Source organism: Gopherus evgoodei, chromosome 5 (genome assembly GCF_007399415.2).
Source record: "Gopherus evgoodei ecotype Sinaloan lineage chromosome 5, rGopEvg1_v1.p, whole genome shotgun sequence".
Lineage (NCBI taxonomy): Eukaryota > Metazoa > Chordata > Testudines > Testudinidae > Gopherus > Gopherus evgoodei.
Window position 1 is genome coordinate 131,809,658 of NC_044326.1, and position 17,922 is coordinate 131,827,579.

Sequence of the window (17,922 nt, forward strand, 5' to 3'; positions counted from 1 at the left end):
GCACGTCACTAATACCAGCTACAAGAGCATGGCGGTTACAGTCCGTGTTAGTTAAACCCTCACCAGGGGCTTTTTTGCTTTACGTGACATTAAAGAATTCATAGATTGGATCTCACTATGCAGAACCGAACATAGTTTTAGTGGTTCAGTTTTACCTATTTGCTGATAGTGGTGGTACTTGCTTGAGGACTTCCAAGCTCTCCTCTACTCTGTGGATTCTCTAAGATTCCTTTTTCTCATTGTTGGGCAGGGGGATAGGTTAGTGATAGGTTTGTGACTCAAACCAGTGACCTAAGTCTGTCTAAAAAGCGCGTTCCCCAACTCCTTCCTATAAAACAAAAAATAAATGGCAGCATAATTTTATCTAAAAAGATGTAACTGGCAACATCTGTAAATTTCCCCAGCCTCCTCTTCTGCCTGAGCTCTAAGCCAGGGCTAAATTTGGTCCTAGATTGCTTTAATATGAATTTTTAACTTCCTTGTACTCTGGATTTACTCTTAGTTAAAACATGTGCTTATTACCTCTTCTTGACTGAGGGAAATTCCGTAGCCCAATCCCTTATCACCTGGAAATCCACTTTTGTTTCCATACCTTTGTTCTTACAGGAATCTCAGTTAAAAGCACAAACCATTTCCCTGAGTCATCTTCACACCCAAACTGCCTCTTATAACTTGAAACAACTGTAAAGATTTCTCCCCAAAACTTTGAGCGTGCACCCCTCCACCCCAAAGAAACTGGGCTTGTCTACAAGGGGGAAGCTAGTCCAAAATTGCTAGGGTATGAATTAAAAGAGCAATAGGTGTTCCGCACTAGCTCCCTCTGTGGATGCTCTTATTCGGCACTAGGGGCGCCCTTCTGTGGTTTAAGGTTAATTCACTTCTGCATTAGCTAGTCCAGGCTTTTCCTCTGTATGGAAAAGACCCATCTGAAAAATGGCAGGAATAACGGGTATATGTAGGTATGTATGATTATTGCTGAAAATGGAGCCAAAACAAGTCCTATATCGACTTGATGCGGGACAATAGACATCAAATGAGGAATGTCCTTTAAACTAAGGAGCATCCCTTATTCTAAGTTCACCTAGCAACTGGACTGGGATCGCCAGACTATAGGCCACCAAATAATCATCAGTTGGTATCCGCTTTTACTTGCTACTGTCCTGATTGGATTCACGCTCTGTGTGGCAATGTTACTTCCCTAAGCCATACAGACCCTCTTAGCAATTTAATTTTAATTAACTCATGCAAGAAGGTGTCAACTGTATTTTGATTGACACTTGGTGCTGTGTGGGAGGAATTTCAAATGTCAAGTGTTATCTTAGACTTCAATCATGCAAAGACCCATTGACTTCAATGTATTTGCCTTGTTATCATTAGAACAGCTCAATGCTTCTTTCCTCTATTGACTTCAGTGGGATTACTCACTGCATAAAGTCAAACATACGTACGTTTCTGCAGGCTCACGATCATAGACTGTAAGCTTCTTAGGGCAGGAACTGTTTTCCTCTGTGTTGTGCATAGCACTGAGCAAGCTATCTGTGTTCCCCAAATAAAAATGTATGTTTATAAGTAACTTGTGTGCACATACCGAACAGTGGACAAGAGCCATTGATGATATACAATTATTTGTCCAGCCACAGCTTGCAAATACTAAACCATTAAAAAATAAAATAAATTGCTCTTGTTTATACACAGAGCTGTCATCTTTGATGTTAGAAAAAAAAATGGTACAGGCTGTGGCAATCTGATTCTGAAACAAGGATAGTCACCAAGGGTGCACCTGACCAATGCTCTGTGCTCCCCTCGGGTACTGTGTTATCTAAGTTATGGATTCAGTTTAAGGTCACAATCTTCATGGCCCTCAATAGTTTTGGACCAGGCTAAGGCTACACTGGGCAACCACCTCATCATCCATGATCCTCCAAGACGGTTTTGTTCATGAAGGACACGGAAATGAGAAAGGCATGCTGATTGGAAGGAAGAGGAAGAAGTGTCATGAATGTTTTTCTTGTGCTTAATTTTTATTTTATTTCAAAGGGTTAAAAAAAAAAAACCTGCCCAGCTCTATGATTAATGGGAAAATTGGGAGGTGGAGGGGAGAAGAGGAAACAAACAATTCATTAGTTTTGATGCCAATATTTGAAAAATTTCAACCAGTTCTATTAGAAATGCTGCAGTGGCATTTTGAGAGCTAGAGGCAGAGGTTTTAGGTGGTGGAACACCTTCCTGGAAGAGGTTAAAATGAGAGAGCCTGTCCTTCTTCAGAGGAGACCCCAGTGCAAAAACAACCTTAGCAACCCTACTAGCAATAACAGGAAAGCAGGAGGTAGAAGTAGGATGGGAAAAGAAGGGGAAGGAGAGGAGGAGGGAAAAAGTTGTAGCACCAGAGCATAGGTAGAGATGAGGAGACTCCTCCGCATTGATTGTTATGCTTATCGTTGTATTGTATTTCTCATTTAGATACTCAGGTGATTGGAATGCTAAAAATAGCTAAGGGCTTGTCAACGTGGTGCGCCAGTCTGGACTACAGGGTTGTGAAATGTAATGTGCTTTAACATGTTGCCCTCTGCCCCATGTAGACCCTGCTGCCATGCACTAAAAGGTTTCTAGTTCAGGTCAATGTAGTTCTGTTTCAAACAGGGCTATGTTCGCGTGCACTAAGACAGCGAGTCAGCTATTCATTAGCAGCCTTCTCCGCATATGCGTGAAGGGAATACTACAGGCTGTGTGTAGCATCAGAAACATACAACTTTGAAGTTCACATCCGTTAGGAAAAGACTACATCACAATCACTGCTTCGTAGAGAATGTTTCTCATAATTTTGACACAGCTAGCGAGACCCAAAATTGATATGATGGGCCAGTTGTCAGAATAGGGTGGTAAAGGGGGGTCGGACTTGGCCCATGGTGTGAGTGCTCTGTGCCTACAAAGGAGGGCACTGAAGGGAAGTGAGGGGATTTGCTCCACAGAGCTGATGTTGTCTTTTGAGAGCTAATGGCGAGATGTTTTTTGTATGAAAAGAGCTATAGTATTGCATGACCTCTGATGACTGTTGTAAATACTGTATTCTCACTGATGTATGAAAATTCTCATTAAAAGAGAAACAGAAAACAAACTAGTTACAGTAATCTCTGGTGGAAGCACAGTTAAAGTAAACAATAACTTGGTTTTAGAATCAGTAAAAATAGCATAATTAATTTTCGAAAGTTCTCCACATAAAAACAGTGAAATGTTGTCTCGTAGGCTAGGCTCCAACTGCATTCTGGTATAAAGTCACAGTCAGGTGAGGCATGTTCCTTTATATTATAAAGAGCCAGATTTACAAAAGCTGTCTTTAACATGAGGCTTACAATTTTGAATCACTCCAAGTTTTGAGGTCTAATTGGGTTAAATAGTTGCTTTTACATCTGTATCTCTTACGGCACCAAGCACAGTCTCTTTGATTCATAAATAATTGTGAAATTTGTATGCAAAAACTGGAGATAAAATACCTCAAAGCCAGCCACTAAAATTGGAGACCCAAAACTTTAATCACCTCAAATTAGAGGGCTGGTTGAGGCCACATTTTCAAAGTGGCCCCTAAATATTTTTTTCTTCCCATTAGATATGTGCTCTTATCACGGACGAATTAAATAAAAAATTAATACCTATGGTTGACATAACTATATTTCTTGCTCTGCTGCTGCAGAAGCCAGATAGACAGCAGAGGGACAACTAGTTAACTGCAAACTCCATTCCTGGAGTTATTCAGTCACTGATGACTTCATTAATGATGATGACAAACAAGAAAGTAAAACTCACAGATTTGGTTGCTTTGTACTGTATCAGGAACATGGAAGGTGGGGAAGAAGAGTTAGTTTGCCAAGTGGGGGAAAAAAAGATAAAATTGACAGGGAAAGAAAAGTTGAGCTTCTCCACAGGTGTTTAAATAAATAGAATACAAACAGTAAAAATTAATTGGGAAAATTGCACAAAGCCTCTTTTTTGCAAAATGTCTTGTCTGCGCACATGTACACGCACGTAAACACACACGCTCAGGTAAATTGGAGTAAATTAGCACAAGTAAAAGAAAGAGCTGAGACCTTCTCTCCAGGAACCAAAACATAGACTGAATTAATAAAATAGATAACTTAATATATGACTTGGGGAATTAAGTTTCTCAGTAAAAGTGTCTATCTCTTTTGTTTTTATAAGGATTTCCCTGATATAGGGATGGAATGAGAGGGTTGATAAGAAAGGGGAAGGTTTGGAATGGGGCTGGAAGCAGTTACATGGAGACTCAGTTAAGGCAGAAACATGCAGGTGTTAAAACAATACATTTTTGCCCGAACTAACAATACTGATGATAGTCAGCAGAGGCGATAATTCCAATGCTGCTCCCTTCTGCAGATAATTTGAGTGAGGCAGTGGTTGGGGGTTGCAGGAAGAGTCTTAGTAAAGAGCAAGAAAAAGAAAATGCTCTTGGACTTGAGACCCCATAAATCCTGGAATATTTGCCTTTGGATGACTTTCCCAAGTTCATATTTATAAGAGAATGTCTTTAGGGATCATAGAATTGAGTGAGTTCTACCTTGTGTAGTTGATGTTAATTTACTGTGGATTTAGGGATATAGTTTAATTGTTCAGTCATTCCCAGGAATTTTACTCCATAGTTCTTGTTAAATTGCATTTAGCTGGAAACCTCTGGAGTGGAATACTGGCCCTATTGAAGTCAATAGGCGTTGGAGACAGCATTCCACTGTGGTGTTGCTGTAGCATCTTGATGACAGTACGTATCCATGAGCATTTTTCATTCTGTGTAGCAGATTCTTTCCCTTTCTGAATGGCAGAGAGCATCCTTACCTCTGAAGTCAATGCGATTACTAGTGTGAAGGTTGTGGGATCTAGCCTTGTATTGGTATGGTAGCAGTGTTTCTTTTAGGGGCCTCCTGTGCAGGGCTAGTGACTTTTGGAAGACAAACATACTTAAGTTTTGTTTCAAAAGAAATTCTTAAAAGGAAAACCTACTTTTAAACAAAAAAAAAATCACGTTGTTAAAAAAATGTTGGCAGAAGAGGGAAAGCCCCAGAACAAGTAGGGTGAACTCAAGAAAGCAGACACTTAGCTGAAGATAGCAGGCTAATAATTAAAATAACTGTGATTTTTCTCCCCTCTCCATTCCCTTATTTCTTTTTGTAACAGAGATGGTTGTTGACAATCAAATTGAGACGGGCCTGTTGAAACTAGACATGAAGGACAAGGTCACCTACACGCTGCTCAGGAAGCACCGGCACCAGACCAAGAAATCTAACCTACGCTCTCTGGCTGACATCGGGAAGACCGTCTCCAGTGCAAGTAGGATGTTTACCAACCCTGATAATGGTAATGCAGAGGCCAGTTGGCTATAGCCTTCCTTTGAAAGAAACCCACAAAAAACTAACTCCGTTGCCATCTCATGGCCATGCTTTTTCTAACACGCAAGTAGCGTAGTGGGCCCTTTTGATAATGCATCAGTTATGGGCTCTGCTGCTGTGGCATGTTGCTTTGTCCATATCTTCGCTGGACTAACTGGATGAATGCAAGAGGGTACAGTGCTAGGTATCCGATAGCAGCAGAATACAATACTCCATGGGGCTCACAGAGTAATACTTGCAGTGACACTTTCAGATGATGGGGAGGTGATAAAGATCAGTGAGTGTGTACAGTATGAGAACATATAGGGAGAAAAGTGCCTGAGACCCTAAAGGCTAGTTGGGTAATATTTTATAAATATAGACCATGTTTTTAAGCATATTAAAGTTTCTTATCGAAGATGTACATAGACTTTAAAGTAAGGGCTCTGAATATAAGATAGTAAAAGCGAGCTCAGTTTTTAGTGCACAGTGATATTTGTTCAGTGTGGTGAAAGCTGATTTCCATGAAGCTTTGCTCATCTTAAACGAAATCATCCTATGAAAGTGTCTATATGTATATAAACAGATATAGGAGTGTATGTGTCCCTTAAATATGCATTTGTATATGTGTATTTGTAGGCACGTATGTATGTGTATAGTTTATACTTATACTTTATGCCTAAGTAGCAACTCCATAGCTAAAAGTGCATTGAGATTTGCACTTAGTAAAGCAGACCTGTTAGAAAATAGTATCCAAAAAAGCAAGAATAACATGTTAAGGCAGTGAGAAGGCTTTGGCATGGTTTGGAATTTTGCAAACTATTTAAGTGTTGTATGAAGAACATTTACAAGTTACTGTTTTAAAATAGCAGGAAGTCAAAGTGAGGTGATAGTGGTAATACCGTACTAATGGCAGCGAAGTCACTCCGCTTTCTGCATTCTGCCTCAAATGCATGCCAGCAGCTCCCCAGTCATATTTTATTGTTAAATAACACTACCTCTTTCATACTGTCCTTTATTTTTGGGGCTTATTTGTGTGTATTTGTGAGAGAGAGCAAGAGAGAAATACTTGCTTTCAATAATAAAAAAACTTATTGCATACCAGTGCCTTGAATAAAGCTGCATTCGGACAGAGAAAATAAGGGGAGAATAGAATCAATCGAGAATGTCTTGGGTGTGAACTTTTTCAGAATGTCTGCAGGAGATTTTGGTAGAGTGAAAAGGAGGACTTGGTTCCAACAGCACCGTACAGAAAATTATACTCATGCTAAATTTTAATATAGAGGAAAGAATGATAGGATTTGCCATGTTAGATCAGATGGTTGGTTCATCCCAAAGAATATGGGGCCTGACGAAAAGCTGTTGAAGTCAATGGGAGGACTTACACGGACTTCAGTGGGCTTTGTATCAGGCCCATACTGCAAATAGAAATGTCATGCTATATCTGATGCTTCAGAGAAAGATGTATAAACTGCTGGTCATGCGCCTAACCTACTGTATAATGTACATTTGGTTAATGGTACTTAATTCTTTTATGATCCCACAGAAACCATTGATATTTGATTGCCCTTATCTTAATGTGCATAACTGTTCAGAGTGTAACCTCTTACAGTAGCACTTAGAGGTCCCAAGCACAAAGTAATTCACATAGTAATCAAACAAATGTGTTTATTAATTACATATAAAAATAATCCAGCCGTAGTATTTGTCTCTGGCCTCCAGTGTCAGTGAATTCCACAGGTTTGTCTGTGGTGTCAGGAGTGCTAGAAACCCTTGTGATGATCTGATATTACTGTTTATGACATGGTTAGGATTGAAGACTCTTCAGAACTGGTAAGGGATTAATTGACACTAAAGGGGAAAAAGTACATTGTATAGAATGTGCATTCCTCTCCCACACTTGATTTTCTGTCTTTTTTAAAAAAACACTGCCCCATATGCATGAATGGTCTCCCTCCTCTTTTGTGCCACTCTTCGTTCAGTCCTTCACTTTTGCAGCTGAGCCCTTCGGTGATGACCCACCAAAATCTTCAACCATTTAACAGAAAACCCAGTCAAACAAAAATCAACCCCAAAACCCTGCAACATTATGCAATTGAATCATCAGCAGATCAGTTGTGTATTATGTATCTTAACAGTATTCTCTATCTCTCATAGCTTGTAAGCCCCTGAGGCAATCATGATATTTTCCTCTATGTATTGTAGAGAGCTGAGTTTCTTGTCAGAACTGGTTAAAAAACATAGCTGATATATTTTGGAAATTGTGTGAGTGAAGGATAAGCACGTAACCCTCATCTTTCTGTAAATTAATTTTTAGCCTAAAAAACACCTCTTACTCAAGTTGGAAGTTGGGTCACCAATATAATGGCTAGATTTTTCATTCATTTCTCTTAGTGTTGGAAGAAGCATTGTGGTCCAGTGGCTCCACTGAACTGGACTTGAGACCTAGTCCTGTTCCTGGCACTGTCTCTGATCTCCTGGGTGACCTTGGACAAATGAGTTAATTGTTCAGTGCCTCTGTTTCCTATAGATGGAGGGGTGGGGGAGAATAAATAATGAAGTGTTATGAATTTGAAGTTAAAAAACTTAAAGTGCTTTGAGCTCTAAGGTTGAAATGGGTTATATAAAAACTAAGGATAATAATCATTATTATTATTTATCAATGCTTTAGTTAAAAAAAAATAAAAGGTAAAACCAGCAAGGTAAAGCCTCTTTTAGGATTATTGCCAATTTTTGTTTAAAGAGCATTTTGTCATTTAAACAACTGCAATGTAATTCTCCTTTAATTGTCACATGTCTGGAATTACAAATAATTTTGTTTTGAATCATTTAAATAGGATGAAGATTAACCTCCTGTAACTTGCTTTATCTGGAAAAGGGTTAACTTTTTAAAAGACTTATTTTTATTCTTTTAGAACAAGAGCATGAGCAAGTTTAGAATTGATACACTTTAACCTGTATGCTATCAAAGGTAGCTAAAAAAACAAGGAATATAGAAATAATTATTAGGAAATAAATAGAGAAATGGATTATTTGTTTATATTAAGATTGAGGTAGCAAAATCAGTAATATAATAAAACTAAGAGGGACTCAGTCCTGCAAATCCTGCATTTTATAACAAAGGAGTTGGTGATATTACTGGCATTGACTCGTTTAGGCTTCCATTAGACTGATTATTATATATCTTTTTGGCGTATTTGGTTTTGTTCATGTTGTTTGTGGGGAAGGGATCTGGGGAGTTCTGTATACATTACACAGTAGGAAAACTTGAACAAACAGAAGTTTAATAATTTCTTAACTCTTAAGTTAGTTGTTGTTGTGCTCTCACTTTGTAATGCGCAGTCATGAAGTCTCCATGGGATGACTCCTAAGAAGCAACTCGCTCAGTGTGTTCAACGGTTGCTCTGTATTGGCTAGCCCACAGAGGAGGTCTTGCTTCTATTGCTGATGTTTCATGGATAATCTGCAGCTCAGGTGGTGGAGGTCTATATGTTTGGATCCAAAGAACTTGGCTTCTAGCTCACCTAGTGACTACGATGTCTTTGAATTGCAGACTTCAGGTTTGTTAGAATTTGATGTGATGCCCAAATAGTTTGGAAAAGACCATGGTGGTGTTTTTAAAATCCATTTTCATATTCGCTTTCATTAAAATCACTTGGAGATTTATGAAATGTGTGTAAAATTCAGCATTGTAAGAGGGGGAGAGTTTCAAAGGCACAAATAGGAGCTAGGTTCCCAACTTCCAATAGACTTTCAATAGCAGCTGGCTACCCTATGTGCCTTTTGAAAATCTCACCCAGGATGACCATCTCTTCATTACAAGGGCTAGCACAATCATTCTGTTCCTAATTCATTTGTTTAATTACTTCTCTTAAAAAGACATAGTGATGATTAAATTGGCCAAAACACTTTTGAAGTTTAAAATCCTTCGATGGCAAAGGTATGCAATAAATGTTTTTATTTACAAACATGTAATTAGGGTTGAGACTTGGTCTTGCCCAGCCAACGTTGTTTCAAGAGGAACTTCCCCAGAAATCATTTTGCTTTGATTGGATCCACTGATATGAAAGAGGCTGTGAAAATCATAATAATTTCCTAATAATCATAATAATTTGATGAAGGAGAGTAAATATGGGCTATTTATTTCAAGTACGCTGTTGCTTGAGCAAGAGGCAGATAGTTATCAAAAGCATACAAGGCAAAAATCTCCACTTGGATCTTGTTGGCTGGAGCTACCAAAAGTTGCTCTTTCAAAGGCACCATCCTTCATTTCTTTTCATAAAATCTGCAGTCATTTCAACACTAACTTCAAAAATTTTTAATCAAAATGTTGGTTTCCAGCATGAGGAAGAGGACTGCACTATTGCATCTCATTTTGTAAGTTGACTTTGAGTGTTCATCATGTTAATTTTAAGGTTTCCTTTCTGGTCACTGAATATGGCATTATTAAGAAAGATGGAAGAATAGTTCTTCTTCGAGTGATTGCTCATATCCATTCCAGTTAGGTGTGTGCGCTGCGTACACGTTCGGAAGACTTTTTACCCTAGCAACACTCGGTGGATCGGCTGGGCGCCCCCTGGAGTGGCGCCGCTATGGCACCGGATATATACCCCAGCCACCCTTCAGTTCCTTCTTACTGCCCGTGTTGGTCGTTGGAACAGTGGAGCGCGGCTTAGCTGACCTCCACTTCCCTAGCTACTCGTAGTTCTCGTTCGTTATCGTGTATATAGTTATATAGTTATAATCCTTTTATATATATATATGTGTGTGTGTATATATATATATATATATATATATATATATATATATATATATATATATATATATATATATATATATATATATATAGTTATACATTTTTTCTTTACTAGCATAATTAGTTTCGTAATAGTTAGCAGGGTTCTGGGGGTAGCCCCTTCCCCGCACCCGATGCTGGAGCCCATGCCCGGCTCACCGGGTTTCAAACCGTGCTTGGCCTGCCTCAAGCCGATGCTGACAGGAGATCTGCACGACTCCTGTTTGAAGTGCCTCGGGGAATCACACTTGACAGCTAAGTGCCCCATTTGCAAGGCTTTCAAGCCGAGAACAAAAAAGGAGCAGGACATCAGGCTTAAACAGCTCCTTATGGAGGCGGCCTTCACCCCTCCACTTTCAGCACCGACCGCTGGTCAGTCGGTGATCCGCGGCACCAGACCGTACCGGTACGCCCAAGGACTCACAGCACTGGATGTCGCTGGCACAGAAGTCGGCTCAACGATGCTCCCTCTCCCCGAGGTTGAGGAAGGCCAAGACTCCTGCTGTTTCGGCACTGACCGCACCACGGCCAGAGAGTACGCCTAAGTCGGATCGCCCGGCACTGACACCCGCTGTGGCACCGACTAAATCGGCATTGTCGATTCTGGTCCCACAAGGGCCATCGAGTCCGGCGCCTGTTAACTCCCCGGTGCGTGCCACAGTAGAGCTCACCATGCCGTCCATGCCAGAGGCATTCTCAGTGGCGAGGGACCTGATCGCCCTGACAGACTCGGCACTGCCTCTACCCCGGCACTGCCGGTGAGGGTAATCCAATCCATAGGCAAGCCGACCTTGATTAGACCACCCTGTGTCAGCGCAGCGGACCGACACCGCTCACAATCGCGGTCCCGCAGACGCTTCAGGTCCAGACAGCGCTCCCGCTCTTGATGCCGTTCACAATCCCTGCACCGTTCTACTACACGGCACCGGTCAGACTCACAGCACCGGTTGGACTCTCATTCACCAGCTCATTACCTGCGGCACTGCTCCAGTTCTTGGCACCGCTCCAGGCACCGTGCCTCCCAAAGCCATTCACGACACTGGGATTTGAGATCTCGGTTGACCTCCCAGCACTGATCTGGTCGCAGGTCCCACTATTGATCCCGGTACCGATATGCATCCCGGCACCAGTCCCCAATACCATGGGGAGCCAGGTCCGTTGGAACATCTGCACAAAGCTTCTCTGCTCCTCCATGGCCATCCAGGCATATGTCGGTGTCCTCACATGCGGACAGCTACTATGGTCAAGACCGTGATTCTGATGTGCCCACCGGAGTGTTTCAAGAAGCCCAGTCTTGGGATCCAGGACCTCACCAGTGGTCCTTTTGGACACCTTGGGCGTACCACCAGGCCCAAGGTGCTCCGCTAGTTCTGGCCCGCTCCGCTTCATCAGAGCACCGAGCACCAGAGGCCACAGTTAGTCGTCGTCCTCCACCTGGGACGGAGGAGCCACTAGTCCACCCACCGGGTTCCCTGGTACCACTGGAGCAGGAACACAACGGCCATGTATTATATCAACAAACAGGGAGGGACTCGATCTCCCCCCACCTCCCTGTCAGGAGACCATCCGACTCTGGGACTTCTGTATAGCCCACTCGATAGACCTGGTAGCGTCCTTTCTCCCAGGGGTTCGGAACACTCTAGCGGATCAGCTGAGCAGATCCTTCCTCTGCCATGAATGGTCGATAAGACCAGATGTTATTCATTCGGTCTTCCAGAAGTGGGGCTTTCCCCACATAGACCTGTTCGTCTCTCGCACGAACAGGAAATGCCAAGCGTTCTGCTCCTTCCAGGATCTTTCACCGGGATCAATCTCGGACGCATTTCTCATTTCGTGGAAGCACCAACTACTTTATGCCTTCCCTCCATTCCTGCTGGTTCACAAGGTCCTGATGAAACTCCGCAGGGACAGAGCGCACCTAATCATGATCGCGCCAGCATGGCCCAGACAGCACTGGTACACCACACTGCTCAACCTGTCCATAGCCAGCCCCGTTACCCTGCCTCTCCACCCGGACCTCATAACGCAGGACCATGGCAATCTTCGCCACCCGGACCTGCAAGCCCTCCACCTCACGGCGTGGCTCCTGCATGGCTAAACAGGTTGGAGTTATGCTGCCCCGCTCCGGTATAAACATATACTCCTGAGTAGCAGAAAGCCTTCCACTCGGTCAACATATCTGGCCAAGTGGAAATGTTTCTCCTGCTGGTGTGAAACGCAGAATACTACTCTCTCTCAGGTCTCGATCCCCACTATCTTGGACTACCTCTAGTCCCTTAAGCAGCAGGGCCTGGCGATATCGTCTCTGAGGGTGCACTTGGCGGCCATCTCCACGTTCCATCCGGGGGAAAGTGGACACTCTGTGTTTTCACATCCTTTAGTTACTAGATTTCTCAAGGGCCTGGAGTGCCTCTACCCCCAAGTATGCCACCCTGCCCCTACCTGGGACCTCAGTCTAGTCCTAAGCAGGCTTATGCTTCCACCATTCGAGCCGTTGGCAACTTGCTCGCTGCTATACCTGTCCTGGAAGACAGTTTTCCTAGTAACCATTACATCGGCCAGACGGGTCTCCAAACTTCGAGCGCTAACGGTGGACCCACCATATACTGTCTTTCACAAGGACAAAGTACAGTTGCGACCGCGTCCGGCATTCCTCCCTAAGGTGGTGTCGGCCTTCCATACCAATCAGGACATCTTCCTTCCGGTCTTCTTCCCGAAGCCTCACTCATCTCAACAGGAACAACAGTTACACTCCTTAGATGTCCGTAGGGCGCTCGCTTTTTATATCGATCAGACGAAGCCCTTCCGGAAATTGCCCCAACTCTTCGTTGCTGTGGCTGACCAGATGAAAGGCCTACCTATCTCCTCCCAGAGGATCTCCTCTTGGGTGACGGCGTGCGTCCGCACGTGCTATGACCTGGCTCATGTTCCCTCGGGCCATCTCACTGCACATTCTACCAGAGCTCAGGCTTCATCAGCTGCCTTCCTGGCCCGTGTACCAATCCAGGAGATATGTCGCGCAGCTACCTGGTCCTCGGTCCACACCTTTGCTTCGCACTATGCTGTGGTCCAACAGTCAAGAGATGATGCAGCCTTTGGCTCCGCAGTATTACGCTCTGCCACATCTCACTCCGATCCCTCTGCCTAGGTAAGGTTTGGGAATCACCTAACTGGAATGGATATGAGCAAGCACTTGAAGAAGAAAAGACGGTTACTCACCTTTGTAACTGTTGTTCTTCGAGATGTGTTGCTCATATCCATTCCACACCCGCCCTCCTTCCCCACTGTCGGAGTAGCCGGCTAGAAGGAACTGAAGGATGGCTGGGTCGGCTGGGGTATGAGTGAAGTTCTGGAACAGCCTTCCAAGGGGAGTAGTGGGGGCAAAAGACATATCTGGCTTTAAGTTTATGGAAGGGATGGTATGATGGGATAGCTTAATTTTGGCAATTGATCTTTGATTATCAGCAGACCATGTGGGCAGTGATGGGATGTTGGATGGGATGGGATCTGAGTTATTGCAGAGAATTCTTTCCTGCTGGCTGGTGAGTCTTACCCACATGCTCAGGGTTTAGCTGATCACCATATTTGGGGTCGGGAAGGAATTTTCCTCCAGGGCAGATTGGCAGAGGCCCTGGAGGTTTTTCGCCTTCCCCTGCAGCGTGGGGCATGGGTCACTTGCTAGTGGATTCTCTGCAGCTTGAGGTCTTCAAACCACAATTTGAGGACTTCAGTAACTCAGACATAGGTTAGGGGTTTGTTATAGAATTGGATGGGTAGGGTTCTGTGGCCTGCATTGTGCAGGAGGTCAGACTAGATGATCACATTGGTCCCTCCTGACCTTAAAGTCTATGAGTCTATATCCGGTGCCATTGCGGCACCACTCCAGGGGGCGCCCAGCCGACCCGCTGAGTGTTGCTAGGGTAAAAAGTCTCCGACGAACGTGCACGCGGCATGCGCACACCTAACTGGAATGGAAATGAGCAACACATCTCGAAGAACAACAGTTACAAAGGTGAGTAACTGTCTTTTTTAGGCACTGGATTTCACAGCCAGTCTTTGACTATCTGGCAAGGCATTCCAGGCCTGAAATTTTAGAGGCTTTTGAACATCTAGTTAATGTATTGGGCTGTACACAGGACTAGAAGACAAGAATTCCCAAGTTTTTAATCCCTACTCTGACACTGACTCACTGTGTGCCTTGGCACAAATCTTAGTTTGTCAACATGTAAAATGAGGATCATACTGACCTTGCATTACACAGGTATATGAGGATTAAGTTAGAAAATGCTCATCGATATTTTTCAGCTTCAAAAAACACAATGCACTATACATTTTAGCCCTTAGTAGAGGGCTAGTTTTCCTTCTTGCTAGAATCTTGAAACACCAACACCATGCGAGCCGACAGCTTGCCAGATAAATGAGTAAATCAGTCAAAATGAGCAGAAAAAAGGCAATAGAAAATTGTGTGCACGTGCGCATGTCCTTAATACATAATGCCATGTTACAAAGCACTGTGTGTATTGTGTGTGTGTTTTTTTAAGTACCTAGTGCACATTATGTAGAAGGTTGCCAGGAGGAGAAAGCTGGATTGGTTGGTTGGTTGGTTGGTTGGTTTTCTCTGAGCTGACATGAGTAGTTTGCAAGTAGAAATGTATAAAATAACCATGTTTATTATAATGCTTCTTATAGAATAGAATGTGTTCAAGTATACAACAAAGAATGATGGATATTGACGGTAGAACACTTTTTTTTCTTTTTAAATGTTTTACTGTATAGTACAATACAGCTTTATTTTGTATAGTGTCTTTCATACATACTGTGTCCCAAGTCTCTGTAGAGTTGAATAATACAGGAACAGAGTTAAATAACAGCACAGGGGGAGAGATTAAGGAGGAGAAGAGATGTTTTCAAGTGATATTTGAAAAGAGCAGGAGAATTAGTCATTAGCATTATTTAAAGTGCCACAAAATGGAGTACATTTACAGAACACTAATTGGTGTATATCTGGCTATGTGCAGCAGCCAAGATTTTCAAAGCTGGGCTCCTAAAGAGAACTGATTAATTTTTCAAAGATGCTGGCCACTTACAGCTCCTGTTGATTCCACTGGGAGCTGAGGCTGCTGTTTAATTCAGGCTACTTCTATTTTGGTAAATGAATTTGGATTTAGATGTCTAACTTTAGGCACCCAAACTTAACATTTTTGACCAGTATTAACCTACAAGACATGGTGCCCAAGTGCTGAAGAGTGAAATTGGAAGGGGGTTTTTCATGCTCTCCCAAGAGCTATTCCCAGAACAATGTTGCTGTGTGGAGAGGTGAGTTTGTGTGTTTAACAATATGAATGTTCTGACACTCTTTCCTGACTTGCTTGTGCAATTGCTTTAGCTTTTTTTCCTTCAGTTTTTTTTATTACTTAACTTTGCTCTCTTCCTCCTCCTTGCTGCTGCCATTGTCTCCTGCTCTGTCTTCTGCTTTCAACACTAAAGCACGCAGCCCACTTGAGAGTTCTGTGCCCTGCCTAGCAACTCGCACGTTGGATGATGAAATCCGAGTGCAGCGCAGCCCCAGCGTGGGATGGCTAAGTAAGTCAGTGATTGGGGACGTGGGGAGGAGGGAAGAGCCACTGCACGTGGATAGGTTAGTTTGGAGAAACATAGAAAGGGGGAACACAGCAGTTAAAATTCTTAAATATGCACTATCATACTAATAACCAAAGAGATTGGAAATCCTCTCTGCATAGACTAGATACAGCGATAGCTGTTCATGTGACCCTGGGATGCCCCAACAGTGTTTCCTGCTCTTTTCTCAAAGTTCCATCCGCTAGTGCTGAAAGGGTAGTTCAGGTTCCATTCCCATACAGACTCTTGTCTCTCTTCTAAGTCAGCCAGTGAAATTATCAATGAGAGGCAATGAATGTGATGGTTTTTTTGATGGAGACACTTTCCTGCTAGGGACCAGACCAAGACCATCAACTCATTCGCTAGGTCACTAAACAGCCAACACATGGTAACCACTTCCAGTCTGGAACAAAGTCAGATTGTCAGACTACAGGTGAAAGGCCCCGTAATCTCATTACCAATCCCTCAAAGCAGCTATTACTAAAGAATTAGATTTAGCAAGTTACCTGTTATTTATGTATTTAAATATCTGATATTAAGAAAGTTTTTAACAAAGTTTGCCAGTTGTGCAATGTATTACAAATGCAAAGTTGAATTTTGGTTCCTTACAAATGAAATATGCATCTGTATAGGTTTCCATATATCACAGAGCTGGCAAAACTCGTCAAAGGTATTGTTCAGTGATGAGTTGAGCTTTGTTCACGGCCTGTTCCTACCACTGCTTCTCATGTCGTCTTGCTGATTTCAGTGGAACTGTTTTCAGAGCAAGGTACCATCAATACAATGATGATAGTTTTTAGTAATCGTCAAATGTTTGAATTGTGAACGTTAAGTTGCCAAAACAATAAAAGATAAATATCCAGTCTGTTAGTAGAAAGAAATGTCAAGTTGAAGAGGTTTTGAGTGGTTTATTTTTTGTGCTAGCACCTGGTTGTATAAACCCCAGGGGTAACATCACTGATATCACAGATATGGTGAGGTGACTTGGCACATATTCAGGAAATTTATTCCTATTTAACAGAGCGCTTAAGCATATGTGGCGTGTACTTTAAAGATAAGCATGTTCTTCAGTGCTTTGCTGAATTAGGATTCTAATGCAGAAATTCTTTCCCCCATCTAATTGCATAAAAGAGTGAGCTGCTGAGGATTGACTTAGCATGGTTTCTTGTTCCTCTGCTCCCAGACTCCTTTTTATTTGCATTTGAGCAGGGTATTAGCTGGGTTCCTGCAGGTTAAATTCCCTCTCCCCCCCACTCTGTTTTCTGTTTTCTCTCTTCTTCTGAGACAGTGTTGCTAGAGTTTCTAGCCTCTATATTGTATTTATTTCAATAGCAGGACACCACTGGATATGAATAACATTGTGTTAGTTCAGGTCTGGAACATGGTCATTTAAAGAGATTTCTAGGGCTCCATTTCTTTTTGGTTGACGCAAAGCCATGGAACTTTTGTGCAGTGTTGACAATTTCCCAGGAAAAACTAGTTTAGGACAGGGTGCTGGTAAATACCGGCTTACATCTGGTTTCAACTGGGAAATTGGGGCAGAGGGGGAGAAGAAGGGTTAGCATTTATGTTCAAAAAGCACGGAATGAATCTTTTCAAACTTTGGATATATCCTTTCAAAACTGAGGAATAGGCTCGTTCTATCCACTGCTTCAAAGTTGGTCTTAAACTACAGAATCTGTGTGGCCAAGTGGACCTGGACTGGCAGTGTGCAACTCTGCCTGCTTCTGATTGCTTAGTGCTTCAAGCCTACCCCTCTGCATTACTGTCATGTTCATATAACCAGATGTTTTTGACTTTTATATAATCTTGAAAACGGAAATGAGTCATGACACGTATACCTTCTTTGAGGAAAATACCGAACCAAATATATACAGACATTTTGATGTTCGGAATAATAATTACATATATTAGGAGTACACCCACTGCAGATGTACTTTAATTTAGGGTTGCACAAATAAAATGGATGAATCTACTGCCTTGTGTAACCACAGTTTGGATATGTAACTAAAACTAAATGTAATGGGGTGTGTGTAATGAAACAGTTTTTAAAAAATGCCTTCAACTGGGACTAACTAGTTTTTCATAGGGTCATAAAAACTGCCTCTGGCCATCCCTGCTTTTGTGGCAACGCTG

General features: G+C 42.5%; 1 protein-coding gene across 9 annotated transcripts in view; it reads left to right on the top strand.

The window, feature by feature from the left end:
• The window catches only part of SLC4A4 (solute carrier family 4 member 4), a 266,082-nt gene that overhangs the window by 125,638 nt on the left and 122,522 nt on the right, over nucleotides 1-17,922 (top strand). For 5 of the 9 annotated variants that reach the window (XM_030565189.1, XM_030565188.1, XM_030565181.1 and 2 more), the window contains 2 exons: nucleotides 5,182-5,361; nucleotides 15,655-15,750. In XM_030565189.1, the coding sequence (XP_030421049.1) occupies nucleotides 5,182-5,361; nucleotides 15,655-15,750 (276 nt within the window). The remainder of the gene's footprint in view (nucleotides 1-5,181; nucleotides 5,362-15,654; nucleotides 15,751-17,922) is intronic. The other 4 variants (XM_030565185.1, XM_030565187.1, XM_030565186.1 and 1 more) reach the window with 2 other exon arrangements.